The 15,036-nt window shown below is 41.0% G+C and overlaps 1 protein-coding gene across 5 annotated transcripts in view; it reads left to right on the top strand.

Moving 5' to 3' along the window:
- HECTD4 (HECT domain E3 ubiquitin protein ligase 4) overlaps window positions 1-15,036 on the top strand; it is a 78,058-nt gene that overhangs the window by 55,143 nt on the left and 7,879 nt on the right. For all 5 annotated transcript variants that reach the window (XM_068911430.1, XM_068911429.1, XM_068911427.1 and 2 more), the window contains 15 exons: window positions 485-666; window positions 2,121-2,326; window positions 2,620-2,750; window positions 2,979-3,184; window positions 3,637-3,816; window positions 4,130-5,433; window positions 7,606-7,813; window positions 8,632-8,855; window positions 8,937-9,088; window positions 9,348-9,454; window positions 10,410-10,533; window positions 10,824-11,014; window positions 12,170-12,316; window positions 13,588-13,707; window positions 13,853-14,008. In XM_068911430.1, coding sequence (XP_068767531.1) covers window positions 485-666; window positions 2,121-2,326; window positions 2,620-2,750; window positions 2,979-3,184; window positions 3,637-3,816; window positions 4,130-5,433; window positions 7,606-7,813; window positions 8,632-8,855; window positions 8,937-9,088; window positions 9,348-9,454; window positions 10,410-10,533; window positions 10,824-11,014; window positions 12,170-12,316; window positions 13,588-13,707; window positions 13,853-14,008 — 3,638 coding nt within the window. The remainder of the gene's footprint in view (window positions 1-484; window positions 667-2,120; window positions 2,327-2,619; window positions 2,751-2,978; window positions 3,185-3,636; window positions 3,817-4,129; window positions 5,434-7,605; window positions 7,814-8,631; window positions 8,856-8,936; window positions 9,089-9,347; window positions 9,455-10,409; window positions 10,534-10,823; window positions 11,015-12,169; window positions 12,317-13,587; window positions 13,708-13,852; window positions 14,009-15,036) is intronic.

Raw genomic sequence — 15,036 nt, 5'->3', positions numbered from 1 at the left:
ATCAGTAGCACACAGCTTGTATTGCACGACCTGAGCAGTCTCCTTGGACTTGAAATGTACAGGCAGATTGTGCTAATGTATGAGAGGCAGTAGAAGACTAGAGGGGCATGTTTTGTTGTTTTTAATCCTGATCCATACTTGCTTAGTCGTGTGAGAGTGTTTTTATTCATAAAGTCTAAGAGGTATCTTCCTGGGAGCCTAGGTTTCTTGTACCGTCAATCAGTTGCTATCTAAAGGCTCAAGAAGTCTCAGCTGACTCTGTGGAGATTCTGCTTCCAACTCAAACGCCTTAATTTGATGCCAGAGTTAGATGGGCTGAGAGCTATCTTAAGCAAATAAAAAAGATCTGGGTCTATTTGGACCCTTTGAGTAAGAATAAATTAAGTGTGTGTGTGTGCATTTGGATTCAAAGGCAGGTTACTGGATATGGCTTATGGTTTTAAGTGTGTTGAAACAATTTTATGTTTTGCTGTTTTTTTTCTAGAGAGCTTTTGCGAAGTGAAGCTGCACTGGCCAAACTGTACTGCCGCATGGCTCTCCTTAATATTTTTGCCCCCAAGTCTCCACACATGTTTACTCGTCTGTTTCATATTCCTGCCATCCGTGATATCACTCTGGAGCACCTGCAGTTGCTGTCCAACCAGCTTCTTGCACCGCCTCTTCCTGGTAAACACTAATTTTTATCACAGCTGCTTTTGGTACAATAGTTTTCTGGGGGCAAAAAAAAAACTAGTGAGTTTGGCACTTACGGTTTGATTAAGAAGTTAAACTTTTTGAGTGCCATCATTATTACTCAACAGACTTCTGACATGATTACCTTGGTGATAGGGGACTAAACATAAATTCTTGCTAATGATGTAATTAAAACTGAGAGTTCAGAGACCCTCCTAAGGTTCCACTCAGTGTGCTTCTGTTCTTTTGTCATTGCTCATCTTCTATTTATTTTTTTAAAAAAGTATCCAGATGGGATACTTGTAAGGAATTGAGAATGTTTTAGGGTTTGAACCCAGAGTACTAATACTAGATACCAGTTGGGTCTCACAGTTTTCAAAATTCAACTTTTCTTCATTTTACAAAATGGTTTGTCCTTTTCCTACTGGAATCACAGATCTGATTAGAGAATGTATGTGCTGAATCATGGATCTTTGGCTATTTCAAGTGAGTGTTAAAAAAGAAAATTATCGTGACAAAGCTATTCTGCATGCAAAGAGATGTGTGATGGCTGGGGCCTAAAGAGGAAGTAGAAAGCATTGAATATAGGCTATTAATAATGACAAGTCATTATTTACCATTGGAAAGAGAGTTCTGTTCCCTCTCCAATTACTTTGAAACTTGGCTACCTCTAACAGATGCTGCATTGTATAAGATCCTCTTGCAGGGTACAGCACTACTTTGCATGGCTTTGAAAATACTTTTACAAGCTTTTATTTTCCCCCTTTTTTCCTTTCTTTTAGTTTAAAAAACGTCTAATCAGAGTCCTGCTAATACATCCAGTTTCCAAACTGGGGTTTTGGTGAATGCCCACTCTTTGCTTTGATCAGTGCCTTTGCGCAATACCCTTTTTCTATGACTTCTACCATTAACTTGAGAAAGGCAGCTGTCTGAGACATCGGGGGCTTGGGACTTACTCAGGGCCACCTGAAAACTATTTTGTTTGTACATGGGGGAAAGCTTGAGGACAGGTAAAGCTGCTTCCACCCCACGTAGAATCCCATGTGAGTGGGAAAGAGAGTGTTTCTGGTTCCTCGTCCTTGTACTTACGAAGGCAGACAAATTCCCATTTACTTCATGTGTGTGACAAAGCGAGGCAGCCATGAACCTTTACAGCTCTTGCACGTCTGGCAGGCCTCCCTAAGGGTTGATTTAAAGTAGGTGAAGAATACAGCAGGGGTTTAGAGGGCCCTCCCATCTGAAACCATCCATGTCAGGGGTGCAGGTTTGGTTTTGGGAGGATCCTTTGTACTGCTGAACTGTTGGAGGGGGATTGCACTTGCTTAGGAGTGAATGTAGAGGCTTGTAATCTTGCAAGTGTTTTAAAACGTCTCTCTCCACTGTCCGTTTCGTTGGCTGTGTAAACATTTTGAAGTAATTTCCGAATTTGTCCTATCTTGTTATTGCAGATGGAACAATCAGTTCAAGTTCTATTCTTTTGGCCCAGTCCCTGCAACACTGCATCCATTCCCAGAACTGTGCTGCCACAGATCTTTTCTACCAGGGCAATTCACAAGCCATCAGAGAGTGGCTTACTGTTGCCATTACTCGGACGCTGCATCAAGGAGAGGAGAGTCTGTTAGATCTTACTAAACAAATATGCTCCTTTTTGCAGGTAAAATACTTATCTATCTACTTTCTAAGGAGCCCTTGCTTCATATATTATTGTAACTTCCGTAATACTGTCTTTCATGCGGAATTGTTTCTCTAGGTGGATTGTTTTGTTCTTCAGATCATCCTGGGCACACTGAAAACATATGCAGTAGCAATATCCAGGACCATATTGAAATCCAGTGGCCTCAAGCTACATCATTATTTGCAATGCTATATTTTATTCCTAAAAGAAAGGATGTGGGGAGGTGTTGCTGCAGCTGCTCGGAGGCTTTCATTATGAAACTTATTTTACAGACAGCACCTGAACAGTTTCCTGCTGAAGAATTCCCAGTTTCAGAATCCAAAGTCAATATGGATGTTAATTTTCCTGGGGCTGCATTTGTAATTGTGTCCTGTAAGGAAAGTCAGTCTGGATTCCGCAAAGAGTAAGTAATTGAGGGGCTGAGGGTGGCAAAGATTACACACATGTTGCCTAGGCTGCTGGGCCTCTGTGGACCCTGTGTATGTAGGTGCTCATTTTTCAGATTTTTCTCTTCTCAGAGGCTTGTTTTCTAGGGGGAGGGATAAATACTGCAGAGTGTCTGAATTGCATCTTGCTGTGTTTGGCTCAGGATTTCTAACAGTTGATTACATTATTTTTGCTGTTTTTCTAGTTCATCCCTGTATAAAGCTCCTTGGGCTCGAGTGCTTGTCTATGGGCTTGGACATAAAGTTAAGAGGAATGGCCAGTTAAACCTAATCGAAGCAGTGTGTTATCCTCGAGATGCCTCTCCAACCAACACAGGCCTAACACCTCCCCCAACAACCAACCAGTACCCTTCAGTGATCACCCCGACAGACAAAGTCCACATCAAACTAGGTAAAAATGTAAATTAAAAAAAAAAAAATTAACTGTGTTCTCAAAAGTGAAGCAAGCAACATCACTGTTTCTGTAGGAACTTCCTGCATTGTCACCAGTCCTGCCTTCTCTTATGAGAGCGTTTTTGAACAAGGTATTAGGAAATGTGTCCTAGCAGAAATATACCATTGCTCTTACCCAAGCAGACAAGTTTTTTCTAGATAAGTACAGACTAAAAAATGGTTCTACTTGATGTCATGTAAAAAAAAAGTTATTTTTATATTTATCATCCTAGATTATATAAAGATATCATTATATATAAATTGTTCTGTTTGTTTGTTTGTTAGATGCTTAATAGAGAAACTTTTCGTCTAGCCTAAATTTAGCCTTAAAAACTGATAAGATTTGATACTACTTTTACTTTTTGTAATGCCTAGAGTCATGACAAGTATTTTCTTTGCCCTTTTGTTTAGGAGTATCTCCTCCTCCTGGAGCTGTGCTGGTCTTGCATTCTCTTCCCCTTGAATTCCCTCTGGCAATGGCATTCACAGAACAGCTACTAACATGGAAATTGGAGGATGGGGATGGAAAATCAGAAGATGAACTGGATACTATTCCTGCTTCAGTTCTCTTGCAAGTAGTGGAATTTTTAGGTGAGAATACAATATTTATGTATTAATGAGCACCAATAACATGCTGGTTCAGATGGAGGATTTAAGGAAAAAAAATAACAGTAGCTACGTATTTCTGAGCTTTTCTGCAATAATGGAATTTTCTTCAAATTCCAAAAAAATGTTGCTGTGCACTTCTTGGATAGCCTTCCTGTTTTTCTTACTGGTGACATACATCCACCAAAATGACCTTTCTCTGTGCTTTGTGTTTTTGAATATTACTGTTGCAACTCATGTAATAAAGCTACTGAGAGCAAAACAACGCTGACTACCAGGTCTTGCCTTTCACACGCAGGAAACTTTCTCTGGACAACTGACATGGCAGCATGCGTGAAGGAGTTGATATTTCATCTCTTGGCTGAGTTGCTTCGCAAAATTCACAGCCTGGAGCAGAAAAAAAATCCAGCAGGACTGTCCTCTTCTATTGCCCTTCAGCTAAATCCTTGTCTAGCCATGCTTATGGCTCTTCAGTCAGAACTTCACAAGTTGTATGATGAAGAAACACAAAACTGGGCGTCTGGAAATGCATGTGGTGGTTCTGGTGTCGGAGTGGCTGACCAAGGAAGATTTTCAACGTACTTCCATGCTCTAATGGAAGTCTGCCTTGCTGTAGCAGAAGTAACCTTACCTATCAATATGAGCGTAACAGCTAATGTGATGTCTTCAACAAGTGCCCCAAATCTTAGTGACTCATCCTCCTCATCTTCATCTTCTCCAGGACAGACACCGCAGAGTCCAAGCTTGCTGTCAAAGAGGAAAAAAGTCAAAATGAAGCGGGAAAAGACATCATCTTCGGGTAAACGGTCTTCCTCCAGAGCAGCTGAAACTGACACTGCAATCCTCAGTATAGGAGGAAGCAAACCTGAGGATATGCTATGGTTTCATAGAGCACTGACTCTACTTATAATTCTCAGACACTTGACTAAAAAGGATCCGCAAGGGTTGGGTGTAACAAATGATGCTGTAGCAGATGCATGTCAAGCACTAGTTGGTCCCACAGCTCATAGCCGCTTGCTTGTGATTTCTGGAATACCAACTCACTTAGAGGAGAGTATTGTCAGAAGTGCAATCAGAAAGGCATGTAATGCACATGGTGGAGTCTTCAAAGATGAAATCTACATCCCTTTGCAGGAAGAGGATCCCAAAAAAGTCAAGGACAAAGCAGAAGGAGGAGAATGTAGAACTGAACTGGAAAAACCAGTTGTGTCCAGTAGCGCAGACAGTTTGGATGTCAGCAGTTCTAGCAGTGTCACCCCTGCTATGAGTGTTAGTGCTTCAGCATCTACAAGCCAGGCCTCGCTCTGCAGCTCGCAGGGCATATCTCGGACCGTTAGCGATATCTCAGTTGACCAGTTTCAAGCTGGACTAGAACTGGCCATTCCACCAGGATTGCTAGAACCACATGTTGTTTCCAGCCAGGAGAGTTTAGATCTTTCGCACTGCAGCACTGGAAGCCTTGGCAGCCTTGGCAGTCTCGGGGAACCACTTGACAACGTAGAGACAGCATCTGTGTCTGATGTTGGATCAATGTACACGGTCACGTCTCTGGACAACCAGCCACTTTTGTCACGGCCAATCAAGGGTTTTGCAGTAGTGGAGGTAATAGCCTTCAATCAGGAGGGGATTTTGTTCTGGTATATTGTGCTTTTTTTTTTTTTTTTTTTTTTTTTAAATAGTCAGATCATAGTATATGTTATGTGTTTCCTCCTGCTTGACTGAGACCGCAACTTGAACGTGTTATGGAAACAGTTCGACTCTAGGTTTCCAAGGAGCCGAGTCTCACGTACGTCTAGCAGTAAAATTATTTATTTAAATAACAGTACAGCAAAGTAACAGCTCGAGCTGGGTGCCTCTGGGGAGGGACCCCGAACACAGAAGTTCTGGGGTAATGATACTCCTTACAGTCTTATTTCCCTGTCTGCCGGTGACACTCTCTTCCGATCTTCTTTACTGAGTTGGTGGTCTCTTTCCTTTTGATTGGTTCACGTCTACATCCTGGGACGGTTGCTATGTTCCTGCTTCATAGTGCCTTATCTTATCCGAAGGTTAACGTTACCTTGCCCATTGTGTTCTGTATCTTTGAGGGCTGGTTCTAGCTGGTTTTGCAGTCGCATCCTCAGCAATGTCTCTTGAGCTCATTTACAATTCACTCCTGGGCCTGCAGGCTTCATCTACTTTAGGCACTAGTGCTTAGCTGGGCAAGAGCTAAATTAAACCCCTTTTCTAACAAATGACTGAGAGTGGAAGGTATGGTTAGCAAGGTGTAGCTCAGCACAGGTCATGGGTGCAGAGTAAACTGTATGTTAATGTGAATGCAAGACTAAGGAGACTAGGAGTTCTGGGCTTGGAAAGGATGGCCGAGGGATATAAAACTTTATTTTCCATTTACTTGCTCTATATCATTCAGGGACTTATAAATATTGACTGTTCCTCAAGGGACAGAGGGAGACCAGCAGTGAAGTTATCAAGTAGCCAGTTTAAAACAAAAGGAAGTACCTTGCATGTACCACTTAAGCTGTGGAGCTCATTGCTGCAAGATGTTGCGTAGGCCAAGAGTATAAAGGAATTCATAAGGGATTAAGTTCATGGAGGATGGGCAAATTGGTAGCTGATATGTGCAGCAGTCACTGCAGCCTTCAGCTCAGGAAATCTTTAAACCATTGATTTCTGGAGGCTGAGAGAATATATAAAGGAAAAGATCTACTCATGCCCTACTTCATATAATTTTCTTCAAAGATTTGCTGCCGGTCACTGCTGGAGATCAGCTCTGTGATAGGAAGCCCTTTGGTTAGAGCCACAAGAACAATTCTTTTATGGTTAATGGCTATATTTTCATATACTAAAACATTTACAGATTCTTCTGCAATGCTGCTTTAGAAGAGATGATAAATCATGCTGATACCTGGTTCCACATTTATTTTTAAAAGCATTTTAGGTGGTTGTCAGTAGTGGTGGTGCAGCCAGGTCAAACGTCAGGTTCCTGTGCATGGGTGAAAACCCATTTTTCACTATTGCACCAACTGCATGTTGCAGGTTTATCAGAACCTTACCAAAGCGCTCCCATTTCTGCTAGCCTGTTAGTCTATAGAGAGACACTTCTGCATAGTCTGGGCTTGTATCCGTTTTCCTTGTTGAAGAAAACCAACTTGCTCAGACAGAAAGTGTTCAGTTGTTACTCTCAAGCTATTAATTGACGTGAAGACAGCAGAATTGAAATAAAGCATAAAATGTGTACAGAAAGCTGTCAGCATGTTCATACTGAAACCTGCTCCAAGCCTGTAGCTGCTCTGTTAATGATGCATGATAGTTATTCTCAGAATCAAAGGAAATTATTGTTTCTGTTCCCTGGCAGTGTAGCTGAGGCTTCAAGGTCTGTTCTAATTTAGATATTTTCTAAACAGAGAATTGAAGCAAGGACAGCAGAGTTGCAAATAATTACAGGTTACTGATCTGAAACTTTCAGTTTTTTCTTATCTAATATTTCTAAGGGCTGTCTCTCGACTAAGACATAGAATAATTCATTCAAAGCTGCATGTGATTAACTTGCAGGATGGTGGTTCCAGTGACCGGATGTTCTTGGAGAAGATATATTTCTAGATTAAACCTGAATTCTGGTATCAAATGATTAACGTAGAATGGTAGAGGAGATGCAATAGTGATTATCTATATTGGGAGTGGAGAAAGTGTAAGAAACAAATTAGCATAAAGGGAAGTTAATTTGTTGATTTGTTTTGTCAGAATTCCTCTTAACTAATTTCCTTATTTGTACAGATAAGGTCAAGAGCTAAAACAGAGAAAATCCGAGCCAGTTTATTTAACAGTAGTGATCTCATTGGTTTGTCAAGTCTGGATGGTGAAGATGAACTGATGGAAATGTCAACTGAAGAGATTTTAACTGTTTCTACTGTAAATCAGAGTTTATTTGACACACAAGGGAGCCCAGCACTAGAAGACTATTTCAATGATAAGTCAATAAAAGGTATTTTTTTAATATTGGCAGATATCTCACTTGTACTGTGTACTTTTTTTATGTGATATATGAGGTCATATCCTCCTCACTGTCTGGTGTACGTTCAGTATGACTGACTGACTGATGGGTGATAATGAGCCAGGGAATGATTTCAAAGCAAGTTTCCTTCCCTTAGTTGGCAAGCAGATGTTTGCAGTGTGAACTTTGCTGCTCAGCCGCCCCTGCAGCCAACCATACACTAGAAAAACTAATGACTAAATTATTTAGTGACTTTTGGAGAAAATATCCATTGTAACCATTTACTACTGTTAGACGCAGCATAACTCTAAAGTAGAATTTGCACACAGTCTCCAAATTAGAACAGCTAATAATTTATATTGTCTACCAAAGTGAAAGTTATACAGATCGTAATTAGTTGGAATGGGCCAAAATCCTGAATGAAGGGAAGAGGAAGGATAGTAACTGAAGGAAGAAACAGCTTCCACTGCTAGTTCTGTTGACAGCTGTTACTGTATACCTACACGACTTTAATCTTTACACTGGCATCATAAACAATCAGCTTTTTTGTTACTCCTGTGGCCACACAAATTGTAATTACAGTATTTGATTTTAAAAAATAGGGGAAAGACATTCAATTATTTATCATAAATGAAGTAGGAGAGCACAGAAACGTCAGAGCTGCTAGTAAGATTTTTTTAAATGATTTTATTTCTTGGAGCAAGTGGTATGTGATGTAATATTTTAGCTGAATGAAAGCATTTTTTTCCTGTTTCAAAGTCTAAACAGTTATCATGGTATTTTGTACCCTATTGTATTTTTTATATTAGGTGAGAAATTGGTCCCAGGTGCTCGGGAAGTCCTCACAGAAATATTTAAAAGCTGTGTTCATTCTGAGCAAATGCTGAGCCTGACTCCAGCAAAACCCATTAAGGTTGCTGATATCTATCTTAGTAAAGAGCAGATAAATTCTCAGACTCCTGGAAACCTTCTTCATGTGTTCTTCACAAATGTCCGCCCTCCAAAGAAGGTGTTAGAGGACCAGCTTACTCAGGTAGTGCTTTGAAAAATGTATTTTCAGTATCTCTTTGTATAACTTGAAAGCACTGGGTAATCATTCCCTTTCTTTTGGAAGATTTTAAGGAAATATGGTGTGCCCAAGCCAAAATTTGACAAGAGCAAATACAACAAGGCGGGCAAAGAACAGCATCCAGTGAAAGTTGTGAGCACGAAGCGCCCAGTAACTAAACCACCAACAAAGGAAAAGTCTGTGCTCAATAGTGTCAGGTTAGTGTCTTAAGCCTCTTGGCAATTGTGAGCCATGTGGTTTTCTCTTCAGGAATCTAGATGGGGGTTTTTTTCCGCCCTGTATTTCCGCACACTGCTGGGAAGAGGGAAATTTACAATAGAGATCTAAAATAATCTTTGCATCTGATGTGACTTGAAGGCCTACAAATCCTTCAAGCGATGCTTTGTGTTTGAACAGACGCTGTATTTACTCACGTAAGAAAACTTAATTCTAACGTAAAAACATTCGGTCCTTTAGCCGAACAGCTTTAAGTGAGAAGAAACCTACTGTAAAGCCAAAATCTCCTGAGAAGAGCAAACCTGAAGAGAAGGACCCTGAAAAGTCTCCCACAAAGAAACAAGAAGGTAGAGGCTGTATAGAATTTTTCTGTAGTGTTATATCTTAGAAGGTTAATACATTTGTTGGATCAGCCCACTTAAGCGGTGTCATGATAGCTTTTGGATTGTCTTTCTTTTAGATTAGGCTAATTTACAAGTTGCTTAAATGCTAAAATAGTAGTGAATGTTGCTGAAATGCTGCTTTTATTTGTATACATACTTATGAATCTGGACTCAATAGTGTAAGTGAGGGCAGACCATGCCCAATAAGTCCATATTCATTCAGCAGTCATGCAGCAATATACATAGGCCATGTGGATACGTTGGGTGGAGAACTGACTTCCTAAGAGGTATGGAATCAAGACTTTTTTTTGTACAGTGGGGAATGAGATATCATGGGGTTGGACTAGGATTCTTTTAAATCATGTTTCTCAACTTGTATAGGGAAATTATCTGTTAAATTGCAAGAGGAAAATTGGAGGAAAGAAAAGTTTCAGATGCCTCGTAACTAGTCTATCCGTGGAGGGGACAGCACAGCCATGCAGCAACAGGGGGTTGGTTCCAGGATCTTGCTTTGATATTTCCCTCTTCCATCAGCAGGAAGAGAGAATAGGTATTAGTTTTGACTCTGCTCTTCACTGTGGAACGTACCAGGTTAGTTCAGAAGCAGTGAAATGTACATCAGCGTTCAGCCACATACAGATCCTTGATATCTGCTCAGGTATATTGGTGGAGGTATGCCTGAGGGTGGCTGGGGGATCTGCAACAGTGAGGGGGAAAAAACGAGTGCCGTTTACACAAGGCTGGATCGGTGTTGAACAACGCAATATTTGCAATGTATTTGAGAAACGAGCTACGGTGGGGAGGGCAAAGCCTGGAGAAAGCTGGCAGGTAGCGTCTCATACACCGACCGTTTTTCTACGTGATGTGTAGCCTCTATGGTAAGTTATTAACTATTTGATGGTTGCACCTCTGCTGTCAGTTCCTGAGGAGAAGTATTTGACACTGGATGGATTTCACAGATTTGTGGTTGACCGATCTAAACAGGATATCCGTAGTGTGTGGAGAGCTATTTTGTCCTGCGGATATGATCTACATTTTGAAAGGTAAGTTTGGCAAACGTTTTTGTAAAAGCGATAAGAATTGATTGTGCTCAGTTTGAACAGGATTTGATCCTAAATTTTCCTATTCCATGTGGCTTTAGCCAGTGTGTTGTTAACATGTATATTTCTATCCATGGCTGCAAGGCCTGCAGAGAAAATTGTTAAATAGTTTCTTAAAATGCCCCTTAAAAGAGACACTATGCAGAACAAGCCATTTGGGGTTGTGCTTAATATGTTCTTAGAAAGCAGCATGGTATTTGCGTTTCAACAGTTGCAATGCCTTTACGTTTCAGGTGTGCCTGCATTGATGCAAGGCATGCTCAAAAAGCATCCCGGAAGTGGACACTGGAGATGGATGTAGCCCTTGTTCAGTATATTAACCGACTTTGTCGTCACCTTGCAATTACACCAGCACGACTACATCCCCATGAAGTTTATTTGGATCCAGCTGATGCAGCAGATCCCAGAATTTCCTGTCTGTTGAGTATGTATAGATTATGGTGGTTGGAATTGTTCATGCTTTGTGTTCTTCTTGGCTTTTTGATGTTCTTGTTACTTTGCTTGTGGATTTGTTATGAGAGACACCTGCTGGAACTGCAAGCCCTTTAAAGTGAGGGTCCTAAGGAAATCCAGGCTCCTTGCATCACGCATAAGAGATTCGTTGTCTCGGATCTGTTCACTGAGCAGAGAGCTACTTCAAGCTTGAGAAGTGACTGAACACAGGGCTACATCTGACCGCTTGCTTTGGTGCTTGTGCCAGGATTGCAGTCTGACAGCTCCATTTATTCAGGATCTAGGGTATGGAACGTGCTCCCAAGGGTCAGCATTGATGCTGCCTATGGTGGAACTTGAGCAGAGCTTGCTCTTTTCTTCTCAGACACAGGTAAAGGAAGGAGAAGTAAAACAGTGATTTAAAGGGTACTAGCGAGCGCATTGTTAGGCTCTTTAGCTGTACTCCCTCTCTCTTTTTTTTTTTTTTTTTTTTTTTTCCTCCTCTCTCTCTGCTCTAGTGAGTCTTACATCCTTGTTTGCATAGAGGCTTTCTCTTCAACCGAAGAGCTGTGTAGCAGTCCCATACAGCCTGGCTGTCATGCGGGTAGTTGGGGCATTCTTTTGGAGATGCGGACTCAGCATTCCCCTCAGCCTGCTGAGGCGCCAGTCTGTGAGACACAAGTCTCCTGTCTCCTCGGGTGAATGTGGGCACCACAATGCCTTTGGCAGCATTACTAGAAATCCACTGCAACTGTTTGTGTTCTCTGAGCGTACCTTCTAGATCAGGATGGAGCAGGAAGGCGTCTCGCGAGTTTAGCTTGAGGGGAAAAAGGTTGGATTTCAGTTGTAGACCTGGACAGACATTAGTCACCCAAGTCCTGTTCTAAGCACTGCGTTCCTTTGCAAGTTTCTTAGGATAAATGCAAATTCAGTGCTGATGAAAGGTTCTGGACTCGGACACCTGGAGACTAAAGTCCACCGAAGGCGTATCATGGATGGCAGCTATACAGACATCTCCAGCCCTCTGCTGTGTAGGGGTTGCGAAGGGCTGCTTCAGAAGGAATTTGGTCTCTGTGACTCCTGATCTGAGTCTGCTGGGAGGATGCAGGAAATATCCTCATCTCTGATTGAATTTTTCCCACCTCAGATGTTCCCGTTGAAAGCCTACGCTTGCGGTTTGCACTACTTCAGTCTCTCAACACCACATTGGAGACGTTCTTCTTACCATTGGTGGAGCTTCGACAGACTGAGATGTACACTAACAGCATTGCTGCATTGCTGCAAGAGGCCAAAGGTCAGTTTCCTAGGGAGCGCACAAGCCCTGCGGTTGTTGCCTGAAAGGGTCCAGTGTGTGTCATATTGACTTTAGTGTGTTTTGGAGACAATTTTAATGCATGTACATCTGTGACAGAAATGAGAACATGAGGGGAGAGGGAAAGCAGGACAGCAGGTGGTTTCACTGTACTGACAGAGGCTTGTCGGCTTCACTGTCAGCCTGCTAACCCAGCACGTGGTCTGTCTGAGATGACAGCAGAAAAACGGTGTTAACCCAAGAGCACTTCTCAGTGTTCCTGAGAACCAAGATGCCATATTTCGTGTAACCTTGAACTGTTATGTTTTTTGTTGTTGTTTGTTTGTTTCTATAAAAAAGAAAAAGTGGGAAGTGAGGAATTATTGTTGCAAGAAGCTATTAGAAACTGTGCACCTTTCTTGACCCTGGAGGGACTTGGCCCATCTCTTCTGTTTATAGATGGCCTTCAGATATGCCTTAATATTCTTTGGGGAATCCATACGTTGCAGCAGTCTCAATAATAAACTAAAATTCTTCATTGGTTAGCAGGCGGCAGATCAGTTGAGGGTCCCAGGACATGTTTGCATGCTAGCTGTCATTGAAGTGGTGGTGGAATCAAAGAGATCAAGAAATTTCTTACCGTGCATTAGAGTTTGAAATAGTTGTTCCAAGCCTTGATTAGACTCTTCCAGCAAACAAATAAAACAAAAAAAGACTGAAGTCATTACATTTCCCAAACTTGTTTTAATCTGAAGAAAGAAAGAAAGAAAGGATACAGAATTCCAAACGTATCAATGCTTAAAAGTAAGCTTTTTGTTTTGGCCCAGCTAGAGAAAAAGCTTGCAAACCCAGCATGTGGAGGTGTGAAGCATTCAAAGGCTTTGTCTTTACGGAGAGACCAAATTTATAGTGTAATGTGACAAGCCTATTATTTATCCTTGCTTACTTCTAGCATTACTGTCAAAACATCTCAGATTTTTGAAAGATATTTGGCAAGGTGTTTCTGATTGACAGAGTTTCTAGTGGACTTGCTAGGAAATATTTATATAACGTGAGAATTGTGTTCATCAATGTTCTAATTTAGTGCACTTTTTCCAAGTGAACATTAATAGCAAATATGTTCACAAAAAAAAGCTGAAGATGTGGATTAGCCATCTCTTCGCTACCTAACGAAGATGAAATTATTACTCGACTGTTGTCCGTTAAAGAATTCCAACAAATAAGATTGTAGGAGGATAGATTTACTATACTCAAATATGTGTTTCTTTACTTAGGTTTAATCTTTTATGACACGAAAGTAACTGTAATGAACAGAGTGCTGAATGCCACTGTCCAAAGAACCGCAGATCATGCAGCCCCAGAAATCACCCTGGATCCTCTGGAGATAGTTGGAGGTATAGGAAAGCGTTTCTTCCCTCTCAGATTCATTTTAATTTTTTGTAAGACATGTCAAATCTGTCTTAACCGAACCCGGATGTTTATAATGCAAAATACTCTAAGGGAAGGGTTTTTATTTTTTTTAATCTTGTTTTTAAATAGGGGAGATCCGTTCTTCAGAAAATTCCTATTTCTGTCAGGCAGCAAGGCAGCTAGCCTGTGTGCCATCCTCTCAGCTCTGCGTTAAACTTGCCAGCGGTGGAGACCCTACTTACGCTTTCAATATCCGTTTCACAGGGGAAGAGGTTCATGGAACAAGTAAGTCAGTATTACAGAGTAGTCGTGTGGGTTACATCAGATACAATCCTGAACTTACTTCAGATGGAATCCAGAAAGTAGCTCGTGTTAACTTTTAAGGAACAGCATTTTTTGAGACATCAGTAGTGTTGCAGATGGAAAAGAAATGAAGCTCCCAAGAATGAGATAACCTAGATAGTTAATTTTTGTCTTTCAACTAATACAGCAGGAAGTATTGAGTGTCTTGGTACACAAATTTCTTAACCAGAGCAAGTAAATAAAGAAATAATGCGTTCTTTGAAACACGGGGAGACCATTTAGTAAGGATGTCTTCTCAGGGTGTTTGAAGCTCAGACGTAGTAACGCCAGACTGTATTGATAACATATTTTTAAGTCCTTGCAAGTTAGTAATGAGCTAGGTAATGCTGCCGTGGAATATAATATTAAAGTGATGTGAGATTGTCTAGCCGATGGAGTAAGATATCTAAATGCTAGTATAGGAAACTTTACCAAATGTAGCTGTCAAGAAATAGGCAAACTTTAAAGATAAAAGGTGGTCGTGCCCACGGGAGTCAGTTTTGAGAAATGTTTTCAACTTGAAAGTAGAAAGTACGAGCTTCAGCTTGTCCCAGGTAAGCCAAAGTGGTGGTGAGTGTAGTAGGAAACTGCTAGAGATTTTGCTGCTTTAAAAACTGTCCTTGATTTTAGCAGAAAACAGTATTAAAACTGCATCTTCCTCAGTTCTTGAGGAGACATGCAGTATTTCTTGTAAGCCTTTTAATGTCTCTCATGTGACTCGTTAAAAGAATGAGCTTAATAAAGGAGGATTGCCCTGGATTCACCTAACTAGTAGAGAGGCAGATTCCTGAGGTTATAACAGTACTGCACTTTCACCAGAAAGTGTTAAGCGATAATTTATTTTATTAAAGGATATTATTATGCCTTCTTTTCTTTTGATGCTATTTTAACTTTGGAGATTTTACTTTGTAAAATTTCTTTTATCTGGGTGCTCTCCAGTCCCATTTGGACATTGACGTGCTCTGGGGGCG

This window comes from Struthio camelus, chromosome 17, assembly GCF_040807025.1.
Source record: "Struthio camelus isolate bStrCam1 chromosome 17, bStrCam1.hap1, whole genome shotgun sequence".
Classification (NCBI taxonomy): domain Eukaryota; kingdom Metazoa; phylum Chordata; class Aves; order Struthioniformes; family Struthionidae; genus Struthio; species Struthio camelus.
Note: the sequence above shows the minus strand (reverse complement) of the source record. Positions and strands in the feature narration are given on the sequence as shown.